Source organism: Cryptomeria japonica, chromosome 10 (assembly GCF_030272615.1).
Source record: "Cryptomeria japonica chromosome 10, Sugi_1.0, whole genome shotgun sequence".
Lineage (NCBI taxonomy): Eukaryota > Viridiplantae > Streptophyta > Pinopsida > Cupressales > Cupressaceae > Cryptomeria > Cryptomeria japonica.
The window spans coordinates 606,870,100-606,885,777 of NC_081414.1; the positions used below are offsets into that span (position 1 = coordinate 606,870,100).

General features: G+C 36.0%; 1 protein-coding gene across 1 annotated transcript; it reads left to right on the forward strand.

Moving 5' to 3' along the window:
* The first annotated feature begins 1,694 nt into the window (after nt 1–1,694).
* LOC131039308 (subtilisin-like protease SBT3) lies at nt 1,695–3,848 on the forward strand. The gene has a single exon (XM_057972015.2). The coding sequence runs from the start codon at nt 1,695–1,697 to the stop codon at nt 3,846–3,848; it is 2,154 nt and encodes a 717-aa protein (XP_057827998.2).
* The last annotated feature ends 11,830 nt before the right edge of the window (nt 3,849–15,678 follow it).

Genomic DNA, 15,678 nt, shown 5'->3' on the forward strand with positions numbered 1-15,678 from the left:
TACCAAGAAGATCTAAAACTTCTCCTTTTACAATATTATGTCACTTAGCATAGAATTCATGCTCATTACATGCCTTTGAGATTTTAAATTTCTACAAATTGAAGGTTTGAATTATTAATATCAAACACTCAAAAGAACCAACAGTCTTCGCATAGAGTTAATTTTCCCTTATATTCTTCCTTCCATCAATAAGATTATGTGATAGTTTGATAGGAGAAGTCATATAAGAAGTCACAGACCTAAGGGTAGAATCTATAGAATCTCCATTGTAGCTCTTCATAAGATATATGTTCATGTGTTTCAATTATAATTGTTAAAGGTTCTCTTCACAAGAAAAGTAGCTTAAAAATAACAAAATTGCATCATACTTTCTCATGGATTGTAATAATTTATTTGTACTTCATGATTTAATTTAAAGTTCAAAATAGATTTAATCACTTCTTAGAATAAATTAATGTTAGTTAAATGTTATTTACTTCAAAACTGTTCTTCAAAGGTATTCCACACAAATAAGATTCAAATATTTAATAGGAAAAAGGTACCCATCATGTTAATGATTTTGAAAGATTGACGACAGAGAAAATTGTGATATAATATTCTTATTTGTAGTATCTATTGTTGAATAGTAATTGATATGTTCTAATATGATTTTTGTTTGGTTTTCTAGTAGATGATATTTTTTAGATGATTTTATTTTTCATTTTCGTACTAGAGATTGTCCTTAAAAGTGCAATCATTGATCATCAATTCAAACTATTAGGCATGCCACATAATGTTTAATAGTAACTCTTTTGTAAGGGTGACCTTAGAATGGTGGGACATGTTCATTTAAATTGAAAAAATAACATGATAAGTATGAGTCATCTCATGCAACAACATCACACCTACAATTAGTCTAAAATACAAGAATCCATACAATGTAATTAGATATAGACCATTAGAAACTAAGATAAGCATCTAAAAATATTTCAAATTTATATCAATTAAAGTGCCGACTAACTCTAATTAATTAAAAAATATATATTCAACATTAAAACCAAAAGAGAGAAAATTAAATTATAAAATATATTTTTTCTATAAAAATAGAAATAAAAAGTAATTTAAACTCTATATAAAACAATTAAAATATCAACAACTTGAAATACTTTATCATAATAAGATTTGTATCTCAATCTATTTAAATGTTGACTGGTCCAATCGATAAGGATAGGTGTGTAAATATTTTATTCCCACTCACGATTCTAATTAGAGGTGTATGAGTTTTGAAATACAAATAATATTTCCTTATAAAAAATTCGATGTTAGTGTTTGTTGGTAGACGACATAACAATTACGAAAACGTTAAACTACTGGAGAGTATCTTAGCACGTGTCAGTCGACATTAAAACAAAAGGTGCCGGCGAGTACATTTGCTTCCAAACAAAATTAAGCGGAGAAAACAAGAGAACGAAGCTCTGTAAGGCCGATACGGGTTCGAATAAATGAGAGCAGCTTGCAGTAAACTTGACACTGCTTTTATGCACCAAAATAGAGCTTGAGAGATAGACATTTATGAGCATATAGGGATTATAGGTATAGTCATCAAGATGTATGTAAGCTGGAGTCTCGTTCATCCGCTATTAGTTTGCTTGACTTTCAGTTTCTTTTGTCAATACGCCTCTTCTGTAGACTATGCCTCAAATTACGTTATTTTTATGGACAAATCTGCCATCCCCAGTGAATTCTCCACCCACGAGCAATGGTATAAATCTATGGTATCTTCTGTCAAAGCTTTTACCACTAACCCCAGCTCCCACATAGATGATTTCTATCATTATACTTATAATACAGTCATTAATGGCTTCAGCGTCACGTTGTCCCAGTCGGAGTTAGACATGCTGGAAGAGATGCCAGGGCATTTAGCATCGTTACCCGATGTAGTGGGACACCTCCATACCACTCATTCAAGTGAATTTCTTGGTCTCACTCCTAATGCTGGTTTGTTGCCGGCTTCCCGATTTGGACAAGATGTTATTGTGGCATTGATGGATTCCGGAATCTGGCCTGAGAGCAAGAGTTTCAACGACCATGGAATGGAACCTGTGCCAGCCAGGTGGAAGGGAACATGCGAGAATGGCACGGCTTTTCATCCCTCACTCTGTAACAGAAAGCTCATCGGTGCACGCTCTTTTAAGAAAGGGGCAGTAGCATTGTATGGGCCAATTAATTCGACTGATGACTATGACTCTCCAAGGGACTTTTTTGGTCATGGAAGCCATACGTCGTCAATCGCGGGAGGCAACTACGTGGGTAATGTGAGCTTCTTTGGTTACGCTCCTGGTACCGCTCGAGGTGTGGCTCCGGCTGCTCGAGTTGCAATGTACAAAGTTGGTTGGACAATTGGGGTTGAAAGCTCTGATGTGCTTGCCGGCATGGAGAGCGCCATTACGGATGGAGCCGATGTTCTCTCTCTTTCTCTTGGATTCGACACCACCACAGCTTATTTCAAAGATTTTATGGCACTAGGAGCTTTTGCAGCCATCAAGAGAGGAGTTCTTGTTGTTTGCTCCGCAGGAAATGCTGGGCCATCACGCCAAAGTATATATAATGGTGCACCTTGGATATTGACAGTGGTAGCAAGCACACTCGATCGAGCATATGAAGCTACGTTGAAGTTGGGTGACGGATCCATTGTGAGTGGCTCCTCCTTTTACTACTCCAATATGATAAATGACAAGTTGAAGATATCAAATACTTTGCTCTCTTACGACATCCAAGATAGTGCATGCAATAAAAAACTAGTCCCTGAGAAAGTGAATGGAACGGTGGTTTTATGCATGAACGCCAGCGCTGATATAATTGAAGCTGCAGAAGATGCCGGAGCTATCGCTGTTCTTATGGTAACAAACTGGCCATATTATTTTGGCTCTTATCCATATAGGGATTTCCCTGTTGTATATTTGAATGCTCATGATGGAGCAGCCCTTGGCAAATATTCTTCTTCAGTGGCAGATCCTATGGCGGAGGTAGGTTTTGGCATGACAGTCTTGCGCATTAATCCTGCACCTGTAATGGCTGAATTTTCATCTAGAGGCCCGAGTATTCATAGCCCCAACATCCTCAAGCCTGATGTTATAGCACCTGGGGTAAGTATCCTAGCAGCCTGGACTCCAAACTTGCCAGGAGTAAATTATCGTATAATTTCTGGGACATCCATGTCATGCCCACATGTAGCTGGGGTAAGCGCTTTGTTGAAAGCTGTTCATAATGAGTGGAGTCCTGCGGCAATCAGATCTGCACTGATGACCACTTCTTATATACTAGACAATGCCAACAACACAATTACTGATGGTTATGATGGGAAAATGACCACTCCCTTGGAGTTTGGTTCAGGCCACATAGATCCTAATAAAGCTATGGACCCTGGTCTCGTCTACGACATCAATGTAGAGGACTACATCAATTATTTGTGTATTTTGAATTACACCAGCAAGCAAATTCAATTAATCACGGGGATGTCTGTTTCCTGTTCAAGTGGCTTCAACTTCGGTTCTGATAGCCTAAACTATCCTTCCTTCACTGCAGTATTCAACAAGAATGCCACTTCACCTTTCTCTTCAACATTCAAAAGAACATTGACGAACGTGGTAGATGGTACATCATATTATAAAGCAGTCGTTGAGGTACCGAAAGGACTCAAGGTAGAGGTAAATCCCTCCAACCTTCAATTTACTGAGAAATTTCAGAAGCAAAATTTTACTCTTACTATGGAGGCCGAGACAAGTATGGATATGGTGTATGGGTTTCTAAGTTGGATCGATAACATGGGTCATGTGGTGAAGAGCCCTGTCGTAGCAGTCTTTGAGTAAGAAAAACCTGTGCACTTCTTCTTGCATGCACAAAGTCAAATTTTAATTCTCATAGGAGCATGCAGATTGTAGCAATTTGGAGTTCAGTTTAAAAAATGTCACGTAGTTTCTCATTGTTATAAGTAAGGTTTTTCACAACCATTTCATATAATTATTGTTATATTTTACTAGTTCAATAATGAATAGTTATGTGTTTTTGGTCTTCTCTTTCTTTTTTTATAACCAATTTTTGAATACTATTTCTAGCTCTTTCTCTTGCTCTTTCAATTCATGTTCTGATGTTATGGCAACTTGTTCAATTTACTATTGAAAGGTTTTTCAGTTATATCATATAGTTATATTATATATTTTCAATTATTAATCAATTTGTAATATTAAAAAAATCAAATATTTGTCAAGATGGATCATTTTTTAAGACATAAGAATCTAATAGTGTTATATTAAAAAACCATAAATACATTTATTAACATATAAGATAAATAAATTTTTTGTTTCAAATAAAGTATCTTGAGTATTTATTATGAGGTGTTATTTATAAAACAAGATGCTTAATTAAACAATTTTGGTTGTGATAGTGAAAAATTATTATTTTTATATGTACAATTATTGAAGGAGTGATGCATATGCATTGGAGTATTTCAAATTAATGTTTTGTCCTAATGAAATCTAAAAGGTGAGTACAACAAATACCATGTATTTTCTCTTTAAATTTGGAAGCTTGTAAAAAAAAAGTAATGTTCAACTATTGGTCCATTTGGAACATGCTTGTATTAGAAACAAGAAAGTAGCAATACTATCCGCACAATGGAAATTTTGAAATGGCCCGTGCTTCGTTCTCCCGCCCGTTCCCCTACAGGCCCCTTGCTGGTGATCGCCCTGCTGGTTTGGACAGGGATGTTGGTCCTTCATGGGTGTTTGGGGCTGCTGGGGGCCTTCGCCATGAAGCTGAACGCTGTTCTGCTAGGGTTCCTTCTTCACGCAGAGAGGTTTGGAGAGGGTTTATCTCTATCTCCTATGCTGCTTTTGTTAATGCGAATAAGGAGTCTAAATAGGAAATTGTGAACAATGTGAAGGTCTTCACGGAGCATAGTGCTATCTATAGATTCAAGGGTATCTTGCCAAGCCTCCCAGAGCTGCACAAATAGATTTCCCAGCATTGGGATCCCCTCATTTCTGGTACATTTCACATTTTCCCTATGGCTAAAGGTTTCTTTGTTGCTAAACTTGAGGATGCTAATGACAGAAGAAAAATCCTGTGTGAAAGTTTTTTCTATGAGAAAGATAATATGCCATTATTAGCCAAACCTTGATACTATAATTTTAACCCCCTTTCAGAGACGTTCAACAAAATTCCGATTTGGGTTAGGCTTCCTTACCTTCCTCTACACTTGTGGGCTGATTCTCTCTTTGAGGATATTGGTGATGCTATCAAGAGCTTCATTATGGTCGATAATGAATCCTATGGGCTTTATCATACTACGTTTTCTTGCATTTTGGTTGAGCTAGATGTTTCTAAGGGTCTGCCAGCAAAAATTGTTATTAACTCCTCTTTTGGCAGTTGGGTCCAGACCTTGGATTATGAGGGTATTTCATTCTGATGTCATAGATGTTTCAAAACTAGTCATGCGACAAGGAGTTGTGGGATTGAGAAGAAAAATTCTTCATCTTCTTGGTGGTCAGGGGCCTCTCACTCGCATTATACGGTTAGGAAATCTCCTATTGATATTGGGGTTTCTACTTTGGCTAGATCGGATTCTTTAGTGACAATGAAAGATTCTTCAGTTTCCACTAAGGACGCTTCTATGATTCACATTGTTGTGATACCGAATGTTGTTGTCCCCTCTACTGAAAACATATTGCTGCCTCTTACACCATCGGTTTCTTCGTGAGTTGATACAACTTTTGTCCCTCTTGTTAGTGGCTATGCTATATCCGTGATGGTGGTACCTCTTACCTCGCTGACTACTTCAAATGGTGCTGGCCTAACTTCTATTGGTTGTGACTATATGCCCGTGATGGTTGTTGCTCCGTCTTCTGGCACCCTTTTTTCCACTCCGGAAAGATCGGTGTTGGGCCCTTTGGATTGGTCTGTTGCGGCAGCTAAAGTTGAAGATGGTTTGATTACTGTTAAGGGAAAGCATTCAAAGACATCGAATCCCTCTTTTGATATGACTCTTCATTCCCACAAGGCAAAATGAGGGCCTTTGTAGTTGGTTGTTTGGGCTTCTTTTATTGGCCCTGTTGTCTTTTGGGGCAGTCCATATCTTTGTTTTTCAGTTGTTCTATCTAGCTGGGCTTTCAAAGATTTATCTTTCTTTTATTCTGATGTAAAGGGTTTTGGGCCCCCTTCAAAACTTTCTTCACTTAATCAAAAACTATTGGTCCATTTGTGCTTGATATAAATGTTACATATACTAAGATTAATGTTTACCAAAAGCAATTGTGGTAATTTAGGTTGGATATAATTTAGATTTTATATAAGAATATGATGATAGAAGTTTTTTTATTTAAATATAAGAGAAATGATAATTAAGTTTAGTCAAATCTTTAAAAAATTAATTTCAAGACACTTCTCACTAGACATGCTTATTAGGCAAGTTGTGTGATCATTCACACTTCTAAACCTTCATTATAGATAGATAAGAGGCCAATTCACATTTCAAAAAAAATAAAATGAGATCATACAAAATTCCATGCAACCACTATATGCTCACTAAATTAGCTCACATGGTTACTACCTCCTTCTCCCCTACAACATTGCAAATGGACAATTCATGCTAGTACTCTTAGAGAGGAAATAAACATGTACTAAATATTTAAATATAATTAAAGATATAAGTTTAAGAAGTAAATGATTAGACAATATAATTGACGGTTAGATTTCAAGATTTAGAATTTCAAATGTACTTGTTAGAATATAGTTTTCATTATGCAACTTGAAATTGTTCAAGACTAGATTGGACATACAATCTAGTCTATGAAAACATATGCATCACATGATTTTTTCTTCTATGAATAAATATTTGTACTAGTCACTTTTATTGATTTTTCTCCAAAAATAATTTCAATCTTATTAGGCCTATTTGAAGATTTTTTGGTAGGAGGATTCAAGTATTAAATTTCATGAGTTAAAATTCAAACCCAATCATGTCATTTTTACATTATTGTAGATATAAAAGACATGGTTTAAAAATAGTTTGGTGTAATTTCATTAAATAAAAGATGTAATGTATATGATTTTTATTTGACAATTCTTTATAAAGAGTTCCTTTGACTATGATGATTTACTAAGGCCTATCTTTAAATACATACTCTAGGTTGACCAAATTAAAATTATTGACATACAATAACATAGGCATTTCTGGAATTTTTTGAAAGTGTAAAAATCTATAAGTATCTAAAATTAAATGGGTTGACAAGTCAATTTGATAATAACTCAAAAATTTAGCTCATGACCAACATGATGTAAACAAAGTCTCCCCATAGTTTCTTTGCCTATATATCTAGACATTCGCTAATGTATTCACCATCACCAAAAGCTTCATACTTTTCTTGGACATTGCCTTCATCTTCTAAGATTTAGTTTAATGCCTTAAATTACAAAGAAAGTTACATAAGAATTACTAGGGTCACTTGTTTGACCACACAAATTTCAAGGGTTATAAGAAACTTAGATTGGTTAAATGTTAGTAGGTGAAAACCTCAACTGTGCAATATTCCTGGTGATAAGTTCAATTTGGTTGGTGGTGTAATTTAGATAGGACAAATAGTTAACATATTCATCTACACTAATGTTGTAGATGAGACCATGGTCGAACACTTTCTCTAGATCCACATGGTCTCCATTGAACTCTGAGGCAATAGCTTCTTTCCCATCATAATTATATACAATAGTGTTGTTGGCATGGTCTAGCATGCTAAATGTGGTCATAAATTCAAATCTACTTGCTATGGGACATGACTCACTATGAAATTCTTTCACCAAGGTGATCACATTGGCTACATGTAGACAATACATGGATGTCCCTAAATTTATAATGTAATAATTTTTATTCTCTAATTTTGGAAGCCAGACCACTAGGATATTTACCCAAGGCACTGTAAAATCAGGATGGAGAAGTTGGAGATATGAGTACTAGGACGTCTAGTTGAAATGTTAGCCAATACAGGTGCAAGCTTAATGCCTAAGACTTTCATGTTGAAATATATTTTCACCACAAGCTTTTACAATCAAGAATAATATCTGTCAAGTTCTATTGCATCAAGAACATAGTAGGGAAATAATTATGAAGAAAAATAGTATATGTTATCTATTACCATAAGAAGTGTCATAGCTCTCATGGCTTTTGTAACTCAACAATATGAGAGTTGATGTTCATGCATAACATCACCATTCTATTCTCTTTCTCAGTGACAAGTTTTCTCTTGCATGAATTATCTTGGATATCCTAAAAAAGTGAAGTAATCAATATTTTCATCAAATGGGAGTAGTAAAAGGAGGAGCCAATCACAAATTATTCATTTCCCAACTTCAATATAGCTTCATATGATCATTTGATGGTTCTCACTCCTATTGGCATTTGGAGGAATTGATTATGTGTTGCATTGATTTTTTGTCATTGATAGCAACACTGATTGTTTTGGTTGTTTACCAGTTTGTGGTTGGTTCTGGTAGAGTGGTTGGATTATGATATTGATCTAGTATGCTCCAGTATGCTTTGGCTTGTGGATTTGGTTTTGATATGTCATTCATGCTATTCATATGTGTATCATGATCAGTTGGTTTGGGATTTGATGACTCAGATACCATCATTTATTCTAGTAAGCCTTTTGCTCACCGGTAAGGGTTTTACCAATAGAGCTTTGTTGAAGATCTTTTGATGCACACGATAAGTGGTGTTGGTGCGGTTTCTAGATGGCTTTTGAGATGTTGTTGGTTATCTTGTTCATGTTCTTATTGACCGGTGGTGTTGGATTTGGTTTATGCAACCTATTTTGGGTCCGGTGTTATCTAGGTTATGGACAAAGAGTTTTTTAGTGGTGAATCTTCGCCAATTGGCGAATTCCGCATGTTTTTTTTGAGGAAATGGTGAATAGTCTAAGGCAACATAGTGGTCAAATCGCCTAGAATTTTGGGGTTAACGGTACACTATATTCTGGCTTCACTATTGACCACACACCATTCAACGTGCATGCCCATAATATTCATCTGGAATCACTCGGACATGGGTATTAGATCACCTCCGTTATTCGTCAGAAATAGTAAAATGACCACGTACCCAGGATCTAATTCCCAACGGTAAATTAAATGTTCATTGCACGCGTCGACCAAATTATCCAATATCAATTAAAACATTATAAGCATTCTAGGACCCATTTCGCCCCGCTTAAATCAAGATGCATTTTGAAACGCCCACGCAATTCGCCAAAAATGCAATCATGGATTGATATAAATACACTCTTTCTTACAATTTGTTCATGTCTGATTGGTAAATTTGGGAGATCTCGATTTGCATTCCGTAATTTGAGTTTGAACATCAAAGTTCATTGTAGGGTAGAGGGCCAGAGTTACAATCCTGCAACACAGGCCCAGACATTCCTGATTTCTGATTCAGAGAATGGAGAAGGCATAAAGGTGAGTAATCATTTCTTCATACTTGATAGTATTAGTTTTAACTTTTAATTCGTAGTGAGAGGTCAAGACTCAAGATGTCACAATCAGACATGGGTGAGACTCTTCAGGGTGGTGAAGGGATTGAGATGTCAGACAAGGGTGAGACTGAGACTCCTCAAGGTGGTGAAGGGATTGGGATGTCAGACAAGGGTAAGAATCCTCAAGGTGGTGAAACTGAAGGGATTGGGAGGCCATCAAAATGCCAAAAACTTAAACTTAAAGATACTACCATAAAGTCTTTCTTTGGAATTGGCAAAGTTTCTAGTCCATCAACTTCTGCAGTTGTAGAAGCCATTAACAGTAGCTCACCACCACCACAAGGTGGGATTGTCATTGAGTTAAATTCATCAAATGAGGATGACAATATCGACATGGCAGAAGATGTTCTAAGGGATACACATAATGAGATAATTCACTCGGATGCAAATGCTAGTACTGAAGATGTTGTTGGTAGGAAGAAAAGAAAAAGGAAAGTAAAACTGGGGCGAGAGTGGGAGATGACAATGAGTTTTTAGATTGATTAGGTAGCAAAGTACCCATTCATTGAACCAGTCCCAAACAATGATGAACAACCAATAAAATGCAGGTGTAAGATTTGTAGCTGGAAAACTAAAAGAGAGAAGAAGATGCAGCTAAAGCTTGATACCATAGAAAAACATATTGGTAAGGTTTATGAAAAACAGATCATAGACGGAAGGGAAACACCAATAGTAAGATGGAAATGAAAGGAAGAATGTCTTAATGTTAAGTATGTCACGAAATATGAAGAGCATAACCACAAAATGACACTGATTGGTAATAGTGGATTTGGAAATACAATCAAGGCTGGGCTTGAACATGCAGTGAAAGATTCAAACCTGACAAAGATTGTTCAGATGAGTGTTATTTTTCATATTCTGTCGAGAGGGCGTCTTATGAAGGATTTCCCAGAATATAGTAATTTATTATCTTTTTTGAATATTTCTCACTATCCTATGTCACATTGGTCAATAAACACTGGAGGGGAAATGGAAAACTATCTCGCTAAGGTGGAAAAGAAAAATTTACAAGAGAATGTAAAAGAGTCAAATTTCATTTCATTATCCATAGATGAAGTTACTGTGGTAGATAACACTGCTTGGATTTGTATGCATGTGTATACCGTACAAGAACATGTTCGCCGAGCTCATCTACTCTATGTTCGTAAAATGAGGGGCAATTCAACAACAGAAAATTTATATTTGGAAGTTAAGAAAGCTTTGAATGAAATTTCTGGTATGGATGACCTGACAATTGCCAAGAAGTTGGTGTGTGTTGGAGCTGATGGAGCTGTAGTAATGCAAGGTCAAATGACCAGTCTTTGCGCAAGATTACAAACTAGTATTGCACCATACATGGTTGGCATTCATTGTATGGCCCATCGAATGAATGTAGCATATAGAATTGTAAGCAATTTCCCTACAGTGTTGAAAGTTGAAGATCTAGTCCATGAGTTCCACTCATACTTCTGCAGAAGTCCTAAACGTTTTACAGAATTTTAGATTTTTGTTGAGGGAGTAACAATAGGAAACAAGCTTCTCAGGGATATTGAGACCAGATGGATCTCCTTGCATGGACCAACAAAACAAGTTCTAACATAATATCAATCCTTGATCGGACTAATGTATGAGCAATGCCTCATAGTAGACAAAGCTCCTGATCTCTTACATAAGATAAGTGATATAGAGACTCTGTTAACTTTAGCTAGTCTTCTCCCCATGCTGGATTCAATGAATAAACTTATTAAGAAAGTCCAAGACAGAACTATGTATATCAATAAGTATAGCACTCTACATAAAATGACATGCTTGAGCCTGGATGGTCTATATTCAGATCTAATAGGGCGAAGGCCAAATTTTTTTAGGTGGTAGATAACTACAAATTTGAATCATGGTGAAATTTTTTTACATTTCAATACAAAATATGAGTTATGTGTCTTTGTAAAAGGATTTCAGATACTGATTTACCAATCTAAGATGGGCAAGCGAGGCAGAGCACTACCAGTTAAAAAGGAAGATTTTGATAGGATTGTTAAATTTGTTAGTGATAATTTGAAGTCTATTGCATATGAAATTTCAACTAAGATTTGTGAAAGATTCCCTTGAGAAGAAATACTTGAAGCCATGAGTTGTGTGTATCCTCAATTTTTGTATTCAATTGGAGATAATCCAAATGATGCAAAGGTGTTTCATAAAAAACTAGAGGAATTGATATTGACATTTTCAAAAGATGCATATTGCAATGGACATCCAATAGAAGGAATTTTAAATTTAGGTAATCTTAAAAAACAATGTAAACGCTTTGCATTGACTATGAAACAACAGTTGGTTGTCTTGGAGAATCCATTTGAACCTGGATCAATCACAAGGCTTTGGAAAAGGATAGATAGAAGTGGAGTATTGCGTATTGCAATACCAAAATATTTGAAACTTGCTGATTTATGTCAAACAATGATATTGGGGGTTGGTGGAAGATGAGAGAGTTTTCAGTGCATTAGGGCTTTTGAAATCAAAGATCAGAAACAAATTAGACAAAAATTTGGAAACTTGCTTGAGGTTGTTTGTAACGCAGTATAATGTTAGAGATTTTCCATATGATAGGGCACTAGCAATCTAGAATTCCATGCATGAAAGATGAGGGTTGTGCAACACTTTAAAAGTTGGTGGTGCTACTGCTAGTGCTAGTGCTGAGACAAATGATGGATCGCAGACTCAGAGTCAGCATGAAGACAAATAAATTTTTGAATACCCGACTTAGAATGAAGATGAACCTGTTAGTGCTAGTCAGTTTCTGAATCTTGAGTCCATTTGGGATATAGAAGCCTCAAACTAAGTCACTAAAGTGAATTAGGAGTCAGTTTATATGTATTTATAATTATACTACAGTTCTTGAGTCATATTACAATTTCAATTTGCAATACTATAGTTGTCATTGATTATTTTTGATATTGTATTCCTTGAATTTGTCAATTAGAACATATACTTATTTCATATTTCTAATTGTGAATTTGAATTATTAGTAAATAATTAGAATTTATTTTCTGAATTATTAGTAAATTGGTTCCACATTATGTTGAACATGAAATGCAACAATTTGTGTCACAAGATCCATAAAATTATTCATACTGCATAACTGTTAGAACCTTTCTATTGTTCTACATTAAATGTTTAACATGATGTTCATGGTGATTAGGGTTTTGTCTTTGTTTTTTGTCTTAGTTGGCTAGTAAACTGAAGTTGTCGTGCATTGAAAATCTGAGTTGTCCTCTCTTTATTTGTCCATGTCAACGTCAAGTGTGGTCAAACGGTTGGTTAGACAATGAGACATGTTTAATGTTTCATCTCTAACCCGTAGATAAATTTCATGTTTAACAATTTAAGTGGCGAGTTAGTGAGTGTTGGTTTGGATTTAAATCACGAGGTCTCTAGTTTTTTGGGTGTTAGCATTTTATGTTAGTGAGCTGGAGATTGCTAATGAAATTTCTTTGGTCGCGAGGTCTCGAATTGGTTTGATGCCATGCATTATAGCCGCGAGAGTTAGCAAGTAAGTCATCAATGGTCCGTGTGCCGCTGCTCATGCCTGTTTATGAAGGTAATTAACATAAAACATCAATTTTTGTTGGTACTCGCTAGGTCATTGTGGTCAAGAGATAAATTGTTTTGAGATTTTATGGTTATCGCTAGCTCGCAGGTCCTTTATGATCAAGTTAGTTTAAGTCGCAAGCTTGCGAGTACTGGGAGATTTTAGTTATTGCTACCTCGCAAGATATTTTGCACTTGACCATTTTATGTTGTGAGGTTGTGACTGGGTGTGATTTTATGTTATCGCAAGGTCGCGAGGTATTCGTGGTTAAGTCATTTTAATTTGTGATCATGCGATGTGGTTGTTATCGCAGCTTAGTTGGTTTCGTCACTTGCTTGCAGGTTTTGAAGTTGTTTAGCATTTTATTTTACGCTCTGACAATAGGTAAGTTTTGGTCTGATTTTGTGGTCATCGCATGCTCACGGGTTTGTAAGTCTTAAGTCAAAAAGTGTTGCGAGAATGCGATGGTGGTTAAGTGTCTTGTTGTTGCGGGATCATAAGGGTTTAAGTCAAGTTAAGTTTCGAGTTGTGAGCTTGCGATGAAATAAGATCTTTTGTTAGATTTGCATTGGTCGCCAGCTCGCAAGTAAACAAAGAATATTACAAATGTTGTTGCGAGGTTGTGACTGAAGGGCTTGATGAAGATCAATAGCTGTCACTCACTCACGAGATTCTTTGAGGATTCATAAAAGGAGTTGCGAGCTTGTGATTAAGAGGATTTGGTATAATCGGTTGTGAGTGTGCGATTAACTCACCGGTTACTTTCCAAATTGTTATAACCGGTTGTGAGTGTGCGATTAAAGATGGGGATTAACACGTGGACTTGTTTGTTGGGTTCTGTAAAATTTTTGAATGGAAATCGCCAATCAAATAGAAGGGCATGAATTCAAATTTTGCTCGAGTACTTCAGCTTTGAATTAATGCCACAGTAGCTAGTTCATGCAAGTGTGGCAATTAATGAGACTTGAGAGAAGTGACGGCGCCCAAATACCATAAATTGCATGATCGAGCCAAGATTTTGTATAATTGCATTAATGCATTCTATCTTCGAGGTAATCTAGTGAATTGAGCTCTGCAACAACGTTGGAGAATTTAGAGTGTTGGGTGTGGGAAAATTTCAGAAAATTGGTTAAGTTTTTCTCCAGCAGCTAAAATGAGCAAGGTGACAAGTGGAACTGGAGGTTCCAAGCCCAAGGTCATTGAGGAAAAGAAGGATAAGAAATACAAAGAAGAATTTGTAGATTTGTTGCTAGGGACTTCAATTGCTTTGAATACAAATGATTTGGCATGGAAAGATTTATGGAGCCAATGCAGAAACTCGACCACGCTTCATATGACTGGTTCTGCTCTGTTTCATTATTTTTGGAATAATAGGGTTAAGGGTGCCTCGATGTCAAACCCTTGGGAATTAAATATGGCAAATTTAATTGTGCCAGATGTGTATGTTGATGTGGATTTGATCAAAGAGTTGGCCAAACACTATTGCCCAGTATCTAGGGTAATCAGAAGAAAGAACTAGTCTGCCCTAGTTTCAATTAATAGAGCTAGATTTGTTGAAGCTTTCCAGATTACTGGTGTTGCATGTACAGATATAGATTTGGAGCGGATTGCAGAGGATTATGATAAATGCAAAGGTGTTATCAAGAAGCATGCAATGCCCAGATGCATGCCTAGGGTGAATAGGAAACCGGTTATAATTCCAGATAGTATCGAACCACCATTTGACATCACAACTTTCCACCATTATATGCATTTCACAATCTATGGATTATGCAGAGTGTTGGGTTTTGATGGAGATTCAATAGTGTCAGCTGAATTACTGACGATGGCTATGGACATTCAACACCCAGATGTTAACAAAGATTACGACTATGCGGGCTATGTGGTTGAACACATTCATAATACTCTAGTTGAAATTCAGAGTGGTGCACCCAGCCCTACATTCAAGCATTATTCATTGTTGATGCATTTAATCTTGTTCTAGAATGTTGAGTTCATGGATAAAAAATTGGATATTTTCAAAGAAGAATTGGGTGTCTTAATGCCAATACAAAGATGGACCCAGGTTTGGGACAATAGTTATCCCCATTCTTCTTTCCTTTTCTTTGAAAATTGGATTGTTTTGCCAATTATGGAAATGCCAAGAATAAATAGGGAATGATTGTCAATTAATGTTAGGAGAGTTTTGAGACCTTACCAGTATGTTCCAAACTGGTCTATTTCACATAACTGGGGGGACTTTTTCTTTTTTGATAACTTTACTGTGATCAGAGTCTATGGGTGTCCTCAGCCTCCCCATATTTTACCAGAATTTGTTCCAATTAGGATTTATTTTATAGATTTTATTTGGTAATTGACCCTAATTGAAAAATAATACCTTGACAAGCATAGGAAGGTTTCTCTTCTTTCTAGGCTTTGGGTTGTGTCTGATTTTACCATTGGTAGGATTTCCTTTGATGAAGTAAACAATTTCCTTAAACAATATAGGTTGGTTAATGTTGTGTCTAGATTCTGTGATCCTGAATAATTTATTAAACATGCATTGCAAAAAAAGAC